Source organism: Panulirus ornatus, chromosome 13 (genome assembly GCF_036320965.1).
Source record: "Panulirus ornatus isolate Po-2019 chromosome 13, ASM3632096v1, whole genome shotgun sequence".
Taxonomy (NCBI): Eukaryota; Metazoa; Arthropoda; class Malacostraca; order Decapoda; family Palinuridae; genus Panulirus; species Panulirus ornatus.
Genome location: NC_092236.1, coordinates 8676326 through 8697017, shown reverse-complemented (window position 1 = coordinate 8697017; position 20692 = coordinate 8676326). Strand labels below are relative to the sequence as shown.

General features: G+C 46.2%; 1 protein-coding gene across 1 annotated transcript; it reads left to right on the top strand.

Moving 5' to 3' along the window:
- Positions 1–9504: 9504 nt before the first annotated feature.
- On the top strand, positions 9505–20401 carry LOC139752717 (uncharacterized). The gene is made up of 3 exons (XM_071668546.1): positions 9505–9715; positions 16821–19053; positions 19296–20401. Exons 1-2 carry the CDS (start codon positions 9602–9604, stop codon positions 17925–17927), a joined length of 1221 nt encoding a protein of 406 aa, XP_071524647.1. The 5' UTR covers positions 9505–9601; the 3' UTR covers positions 17928–19053; positions 19296–20401.
- Positions 20402–20692: the final 291 nt, after the last annotated feature.

Here is a 20692-nt window from a genome sequence, read left to right as displayed (position 1 = left end):
CAAATGGTCAGACTTGGACGCATTTTGAAAAGACTGGATAAAACTTGTGCAACACACACACACACACACACACACACACACACACACACACTGACTAGGATGGGTAAAAAATCTTACATGCAAATTTAAAGAATTTTATTGATAGAAATCATTAAAATTTAACGTTTTTTTCCCGGTACATTTTTCTTCTGACTATTTTTTCCTTTGGCTCCTTTCTCTAGATCGATGCAGCACATGGCTACGTGGGCACGTAACGATAGTGAACCACGTGGCAACGGCAGATCTACCAACCGACCCGCAGCACGTGGCTAGGGTACGTTGTAATCATGAATCACCAAGTGGGCACGGCACACACAACATATTCGAAGCATACACCAGCACGTGACTTACATCTGACCACACAGTAGCATGTGGCATACATCGAACCATACAGCAGCACGTGCCCATGGTACATACAACATCTAACAATACAGCAACACGTGCCTACGGTACATACAACATCTAACCTTACAGCAACACGTGCCCACCATACATACAACATCTAACCATACAGCAACACGTGCCCACCATACATACAACATCTAACCATACAGCCACACGGGGCCACGTTAAATCGACTGACCATGCGGCGTGAGGGAGCTTACCATTCGCTGATTGGAACACTTGTTCACACACACACACACACACACACACACTACCACTCCTGCAGCAACAGGTACCGCCAGGGTCACCTCCGAGGACCCGCGGGTGGCTGGCGGCGTGAGGAGAACGAGAAGGGATGGGGTACTGGGACGACACAGCACCTCGTGGTGGCCAGGGACACGGCGAGACCTCATCTCACCTCATCGTCCCCTAGTCGACCTGTAACTAACCCTCTCCACATGTTAGTACTGTCACACCTGCTCGTGTTACTATCATGGACAGTTGCTCTAACACTTGGGCAGGAGAACAACAGAAAACAGTTCACCATCATCATTAACATGCGTCCTCACCTGCACCATACAATCCGTCCTCACACAAAAGGGACAATGGTCGGTGGCACACATGCATCGTCTACGCTACGACGCGGATCATGAGTCATGATTAATCGTCCACACAGTGTGGACAGAATTATCTTGGGAGAGGTGACCAAAGAGGGAGGGAGGGAGGGAAGGGGTGTGTGTGGCCAGCATCCCAGAGATGAAGGAGGACCATTCAACCACTGAGGTACACGTACTTATTTGTCCCATCCATCATTTTCGTGTAGGTGATCTACTACACGCCTGTGATTTTACTCGAAACAATCATTTGTGCTTCTGAAGCCTCTGACTGGGCAAGGACTCTGAGGGTGACCTTGAAAAGTATCTCTCTCTCTCTCTCGGAGACGTGAACACTTCGGGCTGTTTCTGGAGCAACGTGTCACCTCACTGGGGGTCATCCAGGACACTCGTCTGCCGCAGGTCGGGCCCAGGCGTCGGCTGTGATGGACAGGAGTCACGAATAATTACTCGCTAGCCACCCAAGGACAGACGGATGTGCTCTCCCCCCTCGCACATCATCAACTCCCATCAGAGGCTGATGTACCATTGGAGTAAATACTTAATGAGGTCCCCGTAGGACCCATATTATTATTCCTTTTCTTTATCATTCAGGTGTAAACAAGCTGCCAAGTACAGTAGTGGAAGCTGGGTCTGCTATCAGCAGTCTGATCTGAAATCCTCCTCTTATTGTGTCCATACAGTCTTCCTTCAACTAAACACTTCTTTCACTATCAACACGTAGTTTAAGTCACTTACCGACAACCACCCCTGTTGTGTAGTTATTAAACACAAAAGAGAAGCACAGAAGTAGAAAAAGTAGTTAGATCTTCCAGCACGTCCCAATCACTAATTGGGAATCTATGAAGAGAACCCATAGCTTTAAACGAAGGTTGGATGATGTGTTTGAGGGTTCAGGCGGTTGGTTGTATAGGGTGAACAGACTCAGGACCTGCCTAGCATGGGCCAACAGGCCTCTTGCAATGTCCTCACTTCTTGAGTTAAGTACACCACTGACGCCTGAAAACAAAGCTTAAGGCTCGAAAGTTCCTGTCGCCAGGTCTAGAAACAGGGACGCAGTGCGCGAGCCCAGGACGAGCCCAACACGAGCCCAGGACGAGCCCTGGGATCCTAATGTAAATTTGATGGACGGGCGAGCATGCGTGCAAGCGCAGGGCATGCTTGGATAAACGGGTTGCATTACGTAACAGGACAAAAATTCCAATTTCAGTGACGTTAACAGGGAGATGTGCAGATAAAGCGGACGGTGGGATAAACCATAAAGACGTGTAAACGAGATCGGACGGATAACCAAAATGTTCTGATAAACGAGAGTGTCGTGTAAACCCGGTGAAATAATACGGAAATTACGTGTAAACGAAACGGCTAGACATCAGGGACCTCTGACTGACGATGAGGACTACGAACTAGGAAGACAAACGGATCAACAGGATGTGTGTCCACAATCCATAGTAGGCAGCACACACAACCCAACCCGCTAGTTAAACTAAATGAAAAATCAGGGAATAGCCGGCCAGTGAATCAACCATGTACCCAGCGAGGCTACATCGTCCACGAAGCGGCGCAATGGTGTAGAAATCCGCCTACCTGACATACAGAACTACAGTATCGAGGAAGATACACCGGCGCCTGTAACCCCCAGCAAATTCACTGTTGCAACCCCATGCTCATCCTGTGGGCGGTAGCGCAAAAGGGGTTACACACTCCACTGAGTGTATTAGTCAGACCTCCCAGTGTGTTGATAATGCAGGGGGTTATTATCAAGTTAATTCATGACGTATGCTTCATTACGTACATTACACAGATTCATGTGGTAAGTTCTACCGACTCACTGCAGAGAGTGTGTGTCCTTGTTTCTTGAAGGAGTTAATGCGAATGTGTATCTGTATGTATGAGTGAGAATGCTATTAATGGGTTACATAGACAAGGATGTACACTCGCGTTGCCTCGTCTCTTAACCTCTTATTATGTACCATGTCTTTACTCCTATGTGTGTGTAAACACACACACACATACCCTTACCTAATCCAGCCAGGGTAGGCGCCCATAGATCGAACAACCCCGTGGGAAGGATGAACACATAGGCTTGCTGTGGGCTAACTGCCGCACCTATGATTCGAATCGATGTGGGCCCCCACGCCAGACGGAACCGTGCTGACTCATGATCAGTGTGTGCTTGCATATTTCCGGTGGCGTAGAAAGTGTGTATGTACGCCAGGGCGTATATGCTTTCCTGTGGGCTGAGGTTCATAACTTCGAATCTCTTTATATCCTTCAAAAACGCACGCAACGAGTGACATTAGCATGGCGCACCATGAAGTGGGACACAGTGACATTTGCACTCTTAGATTACTTCTCTATGCCTTGAAAATAAACTCTCAGCTTCATCTTCCCCCAAAAAAGACATAATTCTAACTGCCACTAAAACATAAACAAAATATATCGTAACTTTAAAAGCCCTCACACACATATATTAATAATTGCCCCCCCACAAAAAAAAAATTAAATAAAAAATTCAGCTCCCCTTTCAAAAAAAATCACACTTTTGACTCCCTTCAAAAAAAAAGCAAATTCAACTTTAGGGGATCATGGTCGCCCGAAGGACGACATGTTTTGGGTAACATGAAACAAGAGAGTCGAACGAAAACGTTCGTGCACTCTCCCACCCACGTTTGCTCTCTGTCTCTCTTCCTCACCCACATCTCCTGCTCCTCCTCGTACCTCCTTTTTACGTTCCTAACTTCATCATCATCGTCTTCATGGACCACCTCTACTACGCTCGCCCGGTAGATGAAGTAGAATCATTCTAAACGCACTGCAGTTACGCCACGATGGCCAATCGCATGTACAAGGGAACGCAACCCTTCAGCATGACTGTACACCCCTTGAGCATGACGTCCCTTCAGCATAATGGCGCGACCCTTGTGCAAGATGGTGCAACCCTTGTGCAAGATGGTGCAATCCCTTGAGAATGAGTGTACGTTCCTTGAGCATGGCTACGTCCCTTGAGCATGACTGTACACCCCTTGAGCATGATGGTGCAATCCCTTGAGCATGGCTACAATCTCTTGAACATGATGGTGCAACACCTTGAGAATGAGTGTACGTTCCTTGAGCATGGCTACGTCAATTGAGCGTGACTGTACACTCCTTGAGCATGATGGTGCAACACCTTGAGAATGAGTGTATGTTCCTTGATCATGGCTACGTCCCTTGAGCGTGACGGTACACCCCTAAAGTGGCATTCATCACACTCAGGGGTCATACTTGGAAATTCCTGAGACTCTGGAAGTCTATATCATTACGAACAAGGAGCCCTCGCAATTCCTTGTTTACATTCAGGACTACGGACATCACGGACCAGTCCTGGTTCCTGGATCAACGCCATCCCCTCGTGCTTGCTCGTGTCCTTACCTCCCCACACACGTCCGGGTCCACGGTCAGGTATCCTTCCCTAACTCCAAACTCGCCCGTTCCTGTGTGGACAAGATCGTATACTAACCCCATCCGCACGTTATACCCACTTGACCTCTTGTGTCCTGTTAACGCCTCAGCATCCCTCTCTGATCTCCACCTCCCCCCCACCCGTTTCACTTCACATCATCCCGGAGATTACGCCTCCCTCCATCCTTCTCCCCTACGTATGCAGCATCTCCAAGCCACTACACACACATACACACACATACATGTCACCTCATGCACGCGGGCAACTACCGTTGGGCCACGTGGTTGATACACTTGTCTGTGCGTGTCATAAAATCCATCAGATCTCAGTCCCTATATATATATATATATATATATATATATATATATATATATATATATATATATATATATATATATATATTATATATATATGTATATATATATATCATACTTGATCGCCGTTTCCCGCGTTGCAGATGGCCTTGAAACAGCAACATACCCAAGCTCTGACTGACAGATGGTCTGAAAGCCACACAGATGGTGTAAAGCAACCACGTAGATGATGATAAAAAAAGGCCACACTATATGTTACGGTGACTGGTTTAACAAATTCTCGAGGTGGTTTAAAACTGCGTCATAGATTGCTTAAAACAGCCGCAAAGGTGGTCTAAAACGGCAACGTAAATGGTTTAAAACAGCCACAACCCCAGGATATGCTGCAGAGCATGAAATACGTATATATCTATCTATTCATCTGTTATATATATATATATATATATATATATATATATATATATATATATATATATATATATATATTTATTTTTTTTATTTATTATACTTTGTCGCTGTCTCCCGCGTTAGCAAGGTAGTGCAAGAAAACAGACAAAAGATATATATATACATATATATATATATATATATATATATATATATATATATATATATACAAATATTTTCAAGAACACGACCCATTTGCCACAATGAATCCTTGAGCGCGATGTTACGACCCTTGAACATCATGTTACGACCCTTGAACATCACGTTACAACCCTTGAACAGCACGTTACGACCCTTGAACATCACGTTACGACCCTTGAACAGCACGTTACGACCCTTGAACACCATGTTACGATCTTTGGTTATGACGCTCTGACTTTTGACCCTGCTCCATAAGAACCAGGTAAAATGTCATGCCTTCGTCCTCCAAGGGAGTTGAAAAAAAAAAAATCATGTAGCAACAAGACCCTCCCTAGTACGTCACGGTGAGACACGCAGAACACTTACGTAGATCTTAACCCTTGACCGATCAGTAAGCCAGTATGCCAGCGCCCAGTAACACCCAGCCACGTCAGAGCTTCCTCTAAACCAACCCCACTCCCGAAAAAAAAAAAAGATCTACGACAGAAAACGTGTAGTATGGCCAAAACGTATATATGTTGTGCAACTACACTACACAGTTACCCAGAATAAGAAAAAAAAAAAAAGGGGGTATATGACGTTGGAGTAAACAGATCTCAGATAAGATTTTCCGTGTGGATATAAAAGGTGTTTGAAGTGCCACGTATGTGGTGTTCGGAAGATAACAGCACAATAACCATGTCAAAACACAACAGCAAATAAAGCTACCGTGATAATGAAATGATAAAAGTACGAGTCTCAATAGGTACCACAGTAGCTGAACAGAACCACAACAGCTCCCCCCTCGCGCTTCCACTCGTCTTATCGCCCGTGGAAGCAGCTGCCTAGGCAATGCTCTAAAAATAGCTGTCATAACAATTCGTCTATACGTATGAGCTGGCTCCGCGGGGTCTCGGCCGAGCTACAAGGCTGCCCCGAACGTTCGCGCTGAGTTGGGGGGTGGGTAGAAGGGGTCGGGTGGGCCACTTGCGGCACAGCCAGCCGGAGTACCGCTCCGCTCGCTGCTGCCACCCAACAAGTTCGAACCCGCTCACCTCGCTCGGTGGGTCGCCTCCCTCCCTGCACCCAGAGGCCGACCGCCACGCCATCTATGCCTCTCTCACGCCACTACACTACGTCACCGCTCTAGACGTGAGCGCGACTTGTCCAAGGCTGTTTAAATGTCAACAACTTGGTGTAAACGGACTGTCTTCCAGTTTGGAAGTACATGTAACTGGCTGTGCATAGCGTGTATAGCAACACGCATAATATACGCTGCGCAAAGGACAATAACATGCAACAGCATAAATGCTGAGGTTTACTGATGTATGTATTTGACAAGTAATTACGAGCAAACCATTGTAGACTAATGGTTTAGACCGATCAACCCAGCTCCGCTAACACCACCGGCTACACCCACCCACATTCACTCACCCTCCTTAACACCACAATTTACTCACCCCCAACCAACACTAGCCACACTCATTTTCACGATACCACCACAGTTACTCACCACTACTTACACTCACATCTACAGTGCAGTTATCCTCGCACGCCACACACACACACAAACACACACACTACGGGTATAACCGTCGTGCCACATACTCCACATACACTCATAGGCGCCACATCCAGCCCACACCACGACATTCGCCACCATACCACACACTAAGCCACAGGGCATCAAACCACGTAGCGCTCGCACTCTATACTACCACATTACATAACCCTCTCGTTTCCCTTGTGATCATCTCCTGACTGTGAATACTGAGGTGACCTCACGTTCCGAGGTTTACCCTTGCCTTATCTTCTCAACATCTGTTGATGTCGTTATCTATTTCACACTACCCACCGTCGCATCCCCCACACGACAAAACACTCTGATCTTTCTCTTGGTACATTTCTCTCTATTCCTCCATATTCATTTTTCAACATGACCTTACTGAGGTATGTTTTAGAAGTCATGACGCCCTTGAATACCTATTTCCAATTAGGGTGGAACATATGTATGAGATTTATTTATTATGTTCTCTTATTCCCTTCCCCAGGAGAGGTGATGTGTGGTGTCCAGGCCTGGTTCTTCTGTTAGGGTGAAGGTGACGAGTCGGGCTTGGGGTTCCTGTCGTGGATTCCGCTGGTGATTCATAAGCAGGAGAGAGAGAGAGAGAGAGAGAGAGAGAGAGAGAGAGAGAGAGAGAGAGAGAGAGAGAGAGAGAGAGAGAGAGAGGAGAGCGATGTCTGAGAATACCAAGGATATACTCTCCTTCTGAGCTGTAGGGTTAAGATGCAAAGATTTTCAGCAACAGAAATGAAGTCTTTACACTTGAACAGACGAAAAAGGGATATGTATATATATATATATATATATATATATATATATATATATATATATATATATATATATATATGTATGTATGTATATACATCATAAATTGTCAGGATAGCCCAGAACACCACAACAAAAACAAAGTCGAGAATATAAAGAAAAATCAAGATCATCCAGCACAGTTAACTTACACGATCATCCAGTGCGGTAAACTTACGGGATCACTTAGCTCGGCAAACTCACAGGATCACCCACGCAGTAAACTCACAAGATCACCCAGCACAGTAAACACACCCAGTACAGTAAACTCACAGGTTCACGCAACACAGTAAACTCACAAGATCACCCAGTACAGTAAACTCATAGGTTCACCCCACACAGTAAACTCACAATATCACCCAGTAGGGTAAACTCACAAGATCACCCTATCCATCTAAAGTACACTCTTATGATTACATAACACACAAAGACAAAAACAGACACCCAAACCTCCCAACTAGGCTTTAAGAAATGACAATCACAAGGGAGAAACTCTGCCTACTTAGGAAGAAAAGTCAGCAATTTCGTGTACATCTTAATCGTCGAGGAGTTACGAACGGACGAATATCATTTCTGAGGTTTTCCTAGGTGAGGGCCCTCGCCTGGTGTGGGAGGGTGTGTGGAGGGAGAGTGGGAGGGGGTGCGGCTCGCTGGGACGCCTCCAGCACTCCGTCGGTCAGCTGCCACGGGGGGCTCACACAAACTCGTTTGCCCGGATATGTTATTGGCTGCTCTTACTGCAACCTCTGGACCCGCCCTGCGTGGCTGTGGCACGTACACACCTTCATGCACACATACACACACACACACACACACGGGCAGGCATACATACATACATACACACCCATGCAAATACACAAATGTACACAAGCACATACTCGCACATCCCTCATATACTTAAGCAACAAATACGTAACACAAAAATTATACACACACACACACACACACACACACACACACACCATATTCTATAGAAGTAATGTACACAAACACACACATAAACACATTATATATATATATATATATATATATATATATATATATATATATATATACACACACACACACACATGTAACTTCCACTGGAAATGCATATGCCAAGTGTTAACGATAAACTCAAGTGGTAACGATATTTATTTAGTGACTGCCTGGTGAAGGGATGGCTGGCCGTGTGGGTGAGGGGGAGACGGGGGTGTCGGGGAGGCAGGAGACACGGAGACAGCCACCCTCACCCTGACCGTCTGCTGGCAACTGACAGATCGCCCCCAACCTACTAACGAACGCGGCGCGGCAGTGAGCTCACATGCGCAGAGGATGCGTCACTGTTCGACGTAGTGACATATTCTCACATTTACGATCTACTTAGTCGACACTCCTCCACAATTACTCAAACTTAAGATACATTTCGATACAGTTTGTGTACTAGTTTGAACAACAACCTGGTTCTTAAATAATACTGGGTAAAGCAAGAGAACGGCTTCTCCCAGCATTATTTCAATGTCAAACATCTCTGAGTAATACGTAAAACCGTCAAATCTACGAGGTAATATGAAGGTATATTTTTGATTTTTTTCTTCAGAAGAGCAGCAAGTATATTGTGCACTCCTAACCAGCCTGTAGGCGATGTCGCTAAAGAGGATACAGAGTGCACAAAAGGTCCAGGGGACTGGAGGGAGTGTAGGTGATTCGCGCGGAGCCCTCTCGCGTGGAGCTTGCCCGTGACGTCATCGTCGCCACACTCTACTCGCTTATAGCATACCGTCTGTTTACTACAGACTTCAGTTGTGTATTTGCCGTGCGTGGAAGAGGTCGCGCCACTGCGTGCCGAGAGTTTGTTGCTGTGGACTTAGCCTGTCAACGCGACGGCAAAATGTTACCTTATGCGAATTACGAGAGGGTGCCTGAACCCACCTCCACACCGCCTGTATTTGGATCTATGTTGATCAATGACAATTCCAACACGCCGTATTCTGATGCTACACAGGTGAGAAACTTTAAAAGTTTGTGGACTTAGGTTTTGGCCGCGTGAGTGAGTGTGTGTGTGTGTGTGTGTGTTGGTGTATGTGATCAGCTTGTTGCTTCTCTAGCCACCACATGTGTCTTAGCCAGGGCTCGCCAGCCTCTTCTACCTTAGAGTGACTCTTGACATGTGATGCTTGATGTATTTTATACAGTGGGTATATTGTGGCTTTTTTTTTTTTTTATACCTTATGAAGTACCGAGTTAACATATTCGAGAGTGAGCAGTTATGACCTGGTCTATGACGACGTTGTGTGTCATGTAGTAGAACTGTGGACCAGAGGAATATTAATGTGTCAGTTCCAGTCTCTGAAAATTTGAACGTGCAAGTACTGCCATGATTTTTTTTTTCTCTAGTAAGGTCATACGTTCAGAGACCTGACACGTTAGATCAAGATGGTTACAATGCGATGAGGGTAATGCCTTAGACTGTCTCCTGGGATGAATCTTTGTCCACGATGGAAGAAAATATATATATAAATATATATATATATATATATATATATATATATATATATATATACATATATATATAAATGTTTACTCGTTTCACTGACGAAAGTAAACAAGTGTTGCGTGCTATTTTACTCTCTATTTGGCACTAGTGTTGCGCCGTGACTTTATTGAAAACAAGGAGCGGGGCATCTGCGACGCAAAATCTAACAAGTCGAGACAAGGCGAGAGAATCGTGAGAGGTTCACTACTCTGCAAGTGAGGTTGGGGGGATGTATGTGCCGTGGCCGCGGCACATTCAGGGGATGTGTTACACACATATGGACCGTAAGACTTTACATTCTTGTCGAATGTTACCCTCAACAGACTCGATCCTCCCGCACGTCTTATGTGGCCTGTCACCACATGACGCTTCATTGTATATGTATAATACTGGAGAAACAAGGACGATCTACAGAAGAGGAGTGTGTGTGTGTGTGTGTGTGTGTGTGTGTGTGTGTGTGTGGCTCGACGTGTAGATAAGGACGCTTTGGCGATGGTCTGGTGTCAGGAGGAGAGATAGCGTTAAGATAGGGGAATAATTGTAGTGATGGTGTGGATAGGGCTAGGTTAATGGCGAGGTGAAGGTATGGATAAGGGGGACTGATTATTGTAATGTGAGGAGAGGGAACAGTGGGATCATGGGAGAGATAAAAAGTGAACAGCATGGTGATGAGGGAAGTTGTGATCACATGGGAAGAGAGTAGTAAGCAGTGCTGATCCCACACATGGGTATTGGAGTGTGGTAATGGGATTGATAGGGAGAGGATATGTTGAGTGTTGGGATAGGTGAGGGACAGGATGGTGTGGTGATACACACACACACACACACACACACACACACACACACACACACACACACGTACGTCTGCTTTGATATTGAGACGGATGCTATGATGACAGTAATGACACATTATTCATGACATTCATGCTACATGTGGAAAGATCCACAAGTGAGTGTGGGAGTTGAACTGCCTATACTCTTTATATTTCTACTCAAGTGTTTATCGAGGCTGGTGCTACTTATAAAGTGTTAAGTGAGCGTAGGAAGGCCCACTTTACTCTTGGGTGCCCACGGTGTGCCATACAAGCGAAGTGGACCAGTAAGACGCAGCTGGTCTTAGGAGATGCAGAGAGCTACTACCTCACTGTGGCAGCCGCGACCACATCAGAGATACGTCTCTCACTCGATTGTTATTGATTGCCTGGGGATTTCTGCACCGGTGTGTTTGTTTGTTTGTTTGTTTGTTTGTTGTGTGTAGTGTAGCAAAAAAATTAAAAATTCGGATTTTTTTTTCTTGTTATGTTGCTCTGAGTGTAAGATATTCTTTCTCGAATCGTGGGCTCATTGCATGAATGTACACTTAAGTGTACCTTATGGTTTAACGGAGCTAAGTTGTATTCAAAGCTACAGTGACACAGAGCGTAGGAAAGCAGTTCTACGTTCCCTTTTGAACAAATTTTTGTACATCTGTGTCGACTTAACTTACGGATACCCATGTAGAAACAATCTCTCGTTCGCTCTTCTCTCACACACTAAAAAAGATTGCTACGAGAGCGTTGGCAGTGACCTAGGAATGACGAGAATTGTACGTTCCGGGAAACAATAAATAAAACAACATGGATACTCTACCTCTAAGCTCAGGCTACGATCCTAGGGATAGAGGCTATTTGGGGTTTTTTTTTCCAATTTTTGTTTTTCTTTTAAGCCAATGACGGTAGAAAAAAAAAATCATGCCGCAAATGTGAATATCAAAAAAAAAAAAAAAATACAGAATTTATTCCCCTTTCGGCGCGAGGTCTTGGCGGTTGGAATGGGCAACAACGACAACAACTTGAGGCACTGACCACGTGGAGCTCGCGCGCTGCCTGCCTGCCTGCCTCTCTCTCTCTCTCTCTCTCTCTCTCTCTCTCTCTCTCTCTCTCTCTCTCTCTCTCTCTCTCTCTAACACTTGCGTTTTTTCGTATATTTCTTTTACTGCAAACGTTGGTGGGGCGTCTTGTACGCCAGCACCCAGCATTTGAACAAGGTGCGTCTCTGTTAACGTGTGGTGAACTGTATTCAACCCTTGGCCACCTCCCTCCCCCAGGCCAAACATCGGGGGAACTGGGAAAGTGGGTTTGCCCCAGGCGGTCGAAATGGACAACGACAACATCAACACGAAGCTGGATCCAACGGTTGACATGGAGAGTTCGCTCAGTGAACGAAAACTTGTTGGACGGGCTTATGAAATCGAGCTAATGCATCTGGTGTTGTGGGGGAGTTGGGGGGTAGAGAGAGAGAGGAGGGGGAAGGGTAGCTCGGGTAGTACATGGAGTTAGTTATACGATGATGTAGCAGTCGTGGTCAGGACCACGGTCTCTTGGCAATCTGCTATAGCCCTAGAGAATGAGCATGAAAGACAAGAAGAGTAACAGCAGCAGCAGCAGCAGGCGGAGGGGAGAAGGACTGGGGAGGGAACTGTTGCGCCTCGACACACGCCCGCTCGCGGGTGTGTGTGTGTGTGTGTGTGTGTGTGTGTGTGTGTGTGGTAGGGGGAGAGGGTTTATTATTCAGTTTATACCACGGTTGGTGTGGATGGGTGGAGGTAGGTGGTGGCGAATGGTATGAGTGGTGGTTAAGACAGGGGTGGCCAAAGGTGGTGTAGGTGGGTTAGGGGGAGACAGCAGCTGATCAGAGTGGAAGGTGATAGGTTAGGTTGTACAGGGGTGGGTTATTAGTATAGATAATGAGTTGTTTGTAATGACAAGCTTTCCTGTCCTTAAGAACAGCTTGAATATTTCCGTCATCATCTCGGACCTCAGCAGGTAATGAACTTTTAGGCTTCGAGGAGGAGACGGTGGTGGTGGTGGTGGGGGTCATCAGAACGGAACACTAGAAAAAAAAAGTTAAGAAAGATGACACAACCAGAGGATTCCCCTATCTAGACCCGGCATCACTCTGCTTGTACATACAGACAGCATTTACTTCAACATCGCCTGCTGCTGCTCGACACTCGACGAAGGTGCCTTTGTCTACCCCTTTGTTTATAGCGGTCCATAACTGTCTCAAGTATTGTCGAACCTCGGGTGTGGATGGGAAAGAGGGGTTCACTGGAGTTTGTGACAGTCGAGGAACTTGTACATTTGACTGACAAGTTCATATAGTGACTGTGAACACTCGAAGCTCCTTGTAGATGTTTTGTATCATGACTCTCCAGTGAGGGTCTGGTATTTGACAGCCCTCACTTTGCAGGTGGTAGGAGGAGGAGGTGACACACACACACACACACACACGTGTGCCCGAGTGTCACCAAAGGATGGGTGGTGGTAGGAGCGTATCGGTGCAACGATGCTAGTACTGACAAGGTAAATCCTCTTGCGTAACGCTACGAAGGCCAGGCGGGGGTACGAGAGCCCTTATTGCTCCGTCGTTAACTAGTGCGTGTTCAGGGTCACGGTGTTGCTAGGCTGCTGCCGTGCCACGGCTCTTGTTACTACCATCCCCACTGTTGGCGGCGATTCACCTCCATCGAGGTGACGCACTCTACCTGACCCTACGGCGCTCGCTAGGGTTGTGAGTGTATCTGGGTTACTGTGCCAGTGGTAACGTGCTAGCACCTCTGCGTTGAGTCTCCATCAGTATGGAGCATTGTGCATCGCTCCACGGAGTGGTGGTTTTAAGAATGTACTACAGAGGCCCGGTGCCCGTGGGAGACTTGCTTGGACTGTAGGGTTCTCCTCCCCGCAGGGTGCAGGCCAGGCCAGGCTGGGGGAGTCCGCCTCCTCCAGCACTTCACGGTCATCACTGGCCTGTGTGCGGTGACTGTTTTATCTGTCATGGCATCAGGTCCATTCTCGCCCACGCCAGGCGTCCAGCTCGCGCTCTCTCACACACCCTTCCCCATCCTCTGTATTACACCCTCCCTCACCCCTACTTTCCCATCCTCTCTTACTCTGTCCATCAACCCCCACTTTCCTCTCATCACTCCCACTCTTTATCGCTCTCCATCCCTTTTCCCATCACTCCCCCCTTAACTTAACCACTACCTCCACCCCTCCCATCACTTCCACCTTCATCACACACACACACACACTCCCCTCCTTCCCCTCCCACATCACCCTTCCGTAAAAAATGCACTTCCAGGCCCCACCATCTCACCTATTATAGCCGTGATGTTGTCACATCGCCCACCACACACATTCCCACGTCACCACCACTGCTTGTGTAACGAGGCAGATATAACCCACCACCCCCTCCACGATGTTACATTATGGCATTCCCCCCCACCCATCCCCCCTCTACCATATGCGTTCACCATAGTAACGCATTCTGGAGTATCGATATGCTTAAGTAGGGGAATGAGAGAGGGGGCAGAGGAGTCCAGAGACTGCAGTATCTAATGGCTCCAATCGTGGCAGACCCTGAACGACTTTGTGCTCTCTCTCTCTGATCAAGATTTTATCTCGAGGATGATCGAGGTCCGTTCGATTGCTGTCACCATCGTATGTGTGTCAGTGTTACGAGTCAAGCATGTAACAGTGGCACGCAGCGGAGTCTTGTAGGTCACAAGATCGGCCATCCCTTCAAGCAGGGTACGAGGTGCTGCTGCTGCTGCTGCTATCAAAAGTGTTGTGCTGATTCGTGGAGATCGTTTGTTGCTTTATTCTCTCTCTCTCTCTCTCTCTCTCTCTCTCTCTCTCTCTCTCTCTCTCTCTCTCTCTCTCTCTCTCTCTCTCTCTCGCTCTCGTAAATCAGTTCTAGAAGAGTGGCGACGGCGCTTGTTACAAAGTTGTGGTAACACTGTTCTTGGTGTGTGTATCGATGATTCGTATAGGGGGAAAAAAGACATTTGTGTGTGTTTGTGTGTGAGAGAGAGAGAGAGAGAGAGAGAGAGAGAGAGAGAGAGAGAGAGAGAGAGAGAGAGAGAGAGAGAGAGAGAGACGCGGGCGGTCACGTAATAGAGTTGTCCCCAACCCCTTCCCTTTTGGGTTACCATCCCGTATGTAAATATTCTGACGGCCGATATATAATACCACAGTGTGTGTGTGTGTGTGTGTGTGTGTGTGTGCTGACGTCAGCGCGGCTGCTGCTCTGTGAGTATATAAATCATTAGGTTTTTGAACCTAGGGAGCCAACCATTTTGATTGAGGTTCGGGACTCTTTTTTTTCTTTTTTTACGGCGTCGTACCTGATGTGGAATGCGGGGAGAGAAGAGAGGTGGAGAGGAGAAGAGGGGTGGGTGGGAAGGAGGGCAGGTGGGTGGGAAGACGTGTGGCAGGGTCTGTGTGGACGACCGTCGCCTCTAATGACTCTTTACTTTTTTGTCGTTTCATCTGGTGATGTGAGGGATGGGGGGACAACGGCTGCTGTTGTTGCTGCTACTCCTCCTTCCAACCCCATGGGTTCCAGCAGCGTGTTTGGTTCCTTCGCGCGCTCGCTGTGTCTGGGGGTGTGGAGGTGGGCACGTCAATCTTTCGTGTGTTTCAAGGTCTTTATGACCGTAAGTCACAGTATCAACTTGTGGACTTCCGGCTACACCCCTGTGTCTGTCTGTGTGATCGTTCTCCCTCCCTCCTTTCTCTCTCTCTCTCTCTCTCTCTCTCTCTCTCTCTCTCTCTCTCTCTCTCTCACGTATGTGTGGGCCGTGGGCAAGACCAAAGACCAGACACACACACCAGCGCCATCTCCCACTCTTGTGAGAGAGAGTTTTTACTCCCCCAATAGAACGGGGAGGGAACAGCAAGGGTTAGGAAAGGATCCAGCCCCTTGATAGTCAGATCGAGTCTTCTGTTTTACTGCTCACGTGTTTCACGGCCCTCACGTCGTACGCGTGACAACCGAAGATGTCCAGTTTCGAGCTAGTTTGATATTTTTTCTCTCTATCGTTCTGTCGCTAAAGGTCGACACGGGGAATTAGGATTACGTAAGAAAATATGATATGATGCAAGATCCTGCAGAGGCTTGTGTTAATGGAGACGGACAATCCACTGCGCGATCGCTCCTATGTGTATAGATGTATTCCCTGTAAGTTTCAAATGCTTCTGCCTTTTACAGAAATGTTCAAAAAACGTACGACTTGTGTACTTGTTACCACCCAACTTTTTTTCCCCCTTCTTTTTTAACACCGAATAATGTCGTAGTCAGCGTTAGCAAATGGGTGTGGGTGAGGAAAGGACTTCACAAAAGAGTCACCCACTACATCAGACAACAGGTTACAACGGCAGCAAAAAACCTATATGGGTGTGTGAACCCGCACCATCTGCTCCTGTGCCAGCCCCACGCGATGACAGCGCGTGATTGACAGGTGGTAAGGATGATGCCAATGTGTGGCAACCGTTCCATTGGCCAAAAGAGGAAGAGGGAAATGGAGGTAGGGGGGAGGGGCTGAGTAAGGGAGGGTGGAGGGGAGTGAATGGAAGGGGGATTTGCCCAGTAGTTCTCATGAGGCAAGAGCGGACCCAGCTCAGTGTAAACGCTCAATAGGAACAGCTTTATATATTTTGAACGTTCACCACTTTCTGCTGTTTGCAAATGTTGTCGCAGAAGACGATTTGTATCCTTGGTCTTATAGTTTGTGTTTTCTTTGTTCCCACAGACCAAGAAACATCCGCCAAACCACATCAAACGTCCCATGAACGCCTTCATGGTCTGGTCCCAGATGGAACGCCGGGAGATCATCAAGTTCGCTCCAGATATGCACAATGCGGAGATCTCCAAGCAACTTGGACGTCGCTGGAAGCTGTTGTCTGAGGAGCAGCGACGGCCCTACCGCGACGAGGCAGAGCGCCTGAAGCAACTTCACATGCGTGAGTACCCGAACTACAAGTATCGTCCACGCAAGAAGGGACAGAAGGGCCAGCTGAAAGGCGTGGCTGAGAGAAGCGGCGGGAAGGTCACCAAGGCCAAGGACCACAGTGGCGGCAAGGATCGGACCAAGAACCTGGTGAGCGTCATCAGCAATACCCGCATCACCCACACACAGGGACTTGACGTCGATCACAACAAGCTGGGCATCAAAATCACCATCGACGACGACTTCAAGAAGTCGCACAGGATGCCCCAGAACGGTGTCATGGCACTCACCCCACAGTCCCCTCCAGAAGTGCCCGCTAGCCCACCCTGTGACCTGCCAGATTCTCCCGAGAGTGCCTCCATGTACGAAGACCAGCCAGCCTTCACCTACAACACCTCTGCCACCGCCCACTACCACCCAGTCACATCAGCTACCAACCCCAGCAGTTTGACCGCCCTCAGCCTCACCACGTCCATCCAGAACACATCCACAACCTCCAGTCCCAACAGTACAGTTAAACAGGAGCCAGACGACCACCTCTACGAAGCTGTGTACACACCGCAGAGCCTAGCGTCCCCGGGGCTTGCATCGCCCTTGAGTGAAACTCCGACCACTCCAAATATAAAGGCAGAGATCAAGACAGAAATGCAAACTCCAAACGACTTTGCGAATGAGCATACCACCGAACATGCAACTCTGGACGATTTGTACAACATCACAGACTTCATCACCATCTCTGACATCAAGGTAGACCTGGACTCCCTTGATGCTGACATCGATTTCGATGCTGTCAGTACAAGTTCGGGGTCTCACTTCGACTTCCCCAGCGTGGCTGACGAAACGGACCACCTGTTGTCCGACTGCGACCTCTCTCACACGTGGATCGGTGCCACCAGCTTCCTCTTATAGGCAGGGAGCTGCGAACACTTGTAACAGAGTGTATTGTTTTTCTTTCGTGTTTACAACGAAAGACAGAATCATCTGTCCAGCATAGACTTTAATGTACTCTAGTGAAGTCAATAGTATTGTACACGAGAGACATGTTGGACCGGGACCAATGTCCTACCAAGCTTTCAAAGCCTCCATAACGGTGCCAGTGCCTTCAACCATTGTTTCCTAAGGTTCTTTCAGCAGTACCACGACAACAGACTATACCAGCCAACCGCAGTCAACGCAGTCTGGTCAGTATACCATGGTGCACAAAAATCATCTCGGTGATAAAATTCTAACAAGCCTCAGCTGCCAGCCATGTACATAACAGTGTTGCTCTGATGTTTCTCTCGTGGGAGACACCCGTGTTGGGTGTTAAGTCTTTTTAACCATAATGTATGAGGCTTTCTGTGATGTTTTTATTAAAAAATTAAAGGGTGGAAGAGGAGGAGTTGGATAAGTTATACATATTTCGGAATAAATATTAATAAAAGAAGACTTGAAGGGACTTGAAAGTTTGAGGCTTAAAAAGACAAGTCAGATTATGGAGGACATAATGTGTATATTAATGTTAAACTGTTGAACAGATAGGAGAAGCTATGTCCTCCTGTCTGCCATCCAAAAGACGGTAGGGAAGGGTGTGTATGTGAAGTGATGATGCATGGACGGTCGACACAAAGGCTACGAGGAGAGGCCGAGTACGGGTGCCACTGCTCGAGGGCGCTGGAACCTGTTGTCTCGTCTGTCGATCGACACTCGATAGACAACGCGAAGGTCGATGATGTCAGACGTGTGTGTGCGTGTGTGTGTGTGTGTGTGTTTGTGGAACGATCAAGGATAGATGACAGGTTGAAGATCCAATGTCCGGACGGGGAATCCATGAATGGTGTTCGAGGACGGAACGTCGAAGAAGACCACCACCACCACAAGACTGGCCTAGTGAATATGGATGGGGTCGAAGATCCGAAAACGTGTGGCCTGGAGACGGTCGGTTCGTCGTAGCCAGTGCAAGGTCGAGAGGCAGCTGTCCAAAAGGCGGATCAAGTCTGGGTCACCAGTTTTACTAGGGAATGACGGACGTCCCCCTCCCTCATGAACTGGATTGGTAAGTATCTTCTTTTGACTCCCGTGTCTTGATATAGTATTCACTTCAGTAACGTCACAATCTGATCACGGAGCCAAGACCTAGTGTGTTCCTGTGATTTCACAGATATTTTGAATAATTTTTTTTTGATACCCTTCTTAGCACACAGACCTAAAAAAAAAAAAGAAAAATGCTTTGATATTCAATGAATGTCTACAAAACAAACGTCATTTAATCGCCTTTATTTTTTCCCCTTGTTGCAGATGTGAGCCGAGAGACGATGATCCCCCCCCCACCCCCCCCTCCTTGTGATGCGCCCAGCCGGACTTGATACTAAGCGGGCATTGGACATGTTGGAGTGACGTCATTAGTGCAATAAGCCAATCATAAGGCAGTTCAGTGGCGTACTTTGTAAAAAAAAAATAAAAAAAAAGGAAAAAAAGAGAAATTACTTGTAGATTATGTAGTATTTATATTGTTACAAGAATTATATTACTGTTGTCCTAGAGACAACGAGAAGGAAGAGTCTTAATGTTATTTTCTGAGCCATTTAAGTGGCAGATTGAAATATATATATATACTTGTTTACGGAGGTCGAGACAGACCCCCAATCATATGACAGTACTTATATTACGTCACTGGACCTGACCTTTCACCCCACCTGATACTAATGACGTCACTGTATCGAGTATTCACGAGATGAATTAATGAGACATTTAAATAAAAATGGCAGTTTTTGTTTGGAATTCTAGTCAGTACAACAATATTTGTGTATAGTAATCACTACGTCAAATGATTTGTCATGTATTTCATTATTATAATTTTTTTTTTGTGAACAACGATTATTTTTTAACAGTTTATTTAAAAATGTTCAATTTTTATGTTTAATGTTCAAAGTTTATTGAAGTCTTTTTTTTTTCAAATCGGTAGAAGGAAATTCCTTTTTTTTTTTTTTTGTATTCTAAATAAATTAAATTAAAATTGCAAAAAAAAGTATTGCTCAAAACATGTAAAGAAAAAATAGCTAATAAGACCCATAAGTTTTTAAAAAAAAAATCAATAAATAACATCAGAAAATTTCACAAATGATCTCATATGTTTCAGCGATAATCATTTTTTTTTTTGTTTTTTTGTTTTTTTTCCTACTTCTGTCAAGCTACCCTTCCTTCTGCCTCATAACTATATATTATATTGATCATATTTTGTACATAGTGTTATACCGAGATATTCCCTGTACATTTTTAACTATATGGCATTTCTTCATTAATTGGAAGTTTTATATATTTTGTAGAAGTAGCCTTGTAAGCTCCCAGTTCGGGGCTACGGGTGTGAGGAAGAAATAAAAAATTTTTTATATGTTTCAAGTGAATGTGTGTGTGTTTGGTTATAACCCACTTTCTCATGACCATGTTCTGATAACGTGTTAGTCTGATGGTGCATGAACCTATTCACGATCAATGCTTGTTGAATGAGTACGAAAAAAAAAAACATTAAACAATACGAATCATTAATAAAAATGAAAATATCAAAATAACGCTCTGAAAATCTGAATATGTGAATACTACACTAATACTTCTTGCCTAAGTTGGAGCAGAGAAGGGAGCCAAGTGAGGATATTCCTTCTAATGTCCAGTTCTCTCTTCTTAACGCTACCTCGCTA

Excerpts from the sequence above, each read along its gene's own strand:
- LOC139752717 (XM_071668546.1), top strand. The coding sequence starts at position 9,602 with ATGTTACCTTATGCGAATTACGAGAGGGTGCCTGAACCCACCTCCACA. Across the intron at positions 9,716-16,820 it reads CGTATTCTGATGCTACACAG|ACCAAGAAACATCCGCCAAA; the intron begins GTGAGAAACTTT and ends TTGTTCCCACAG.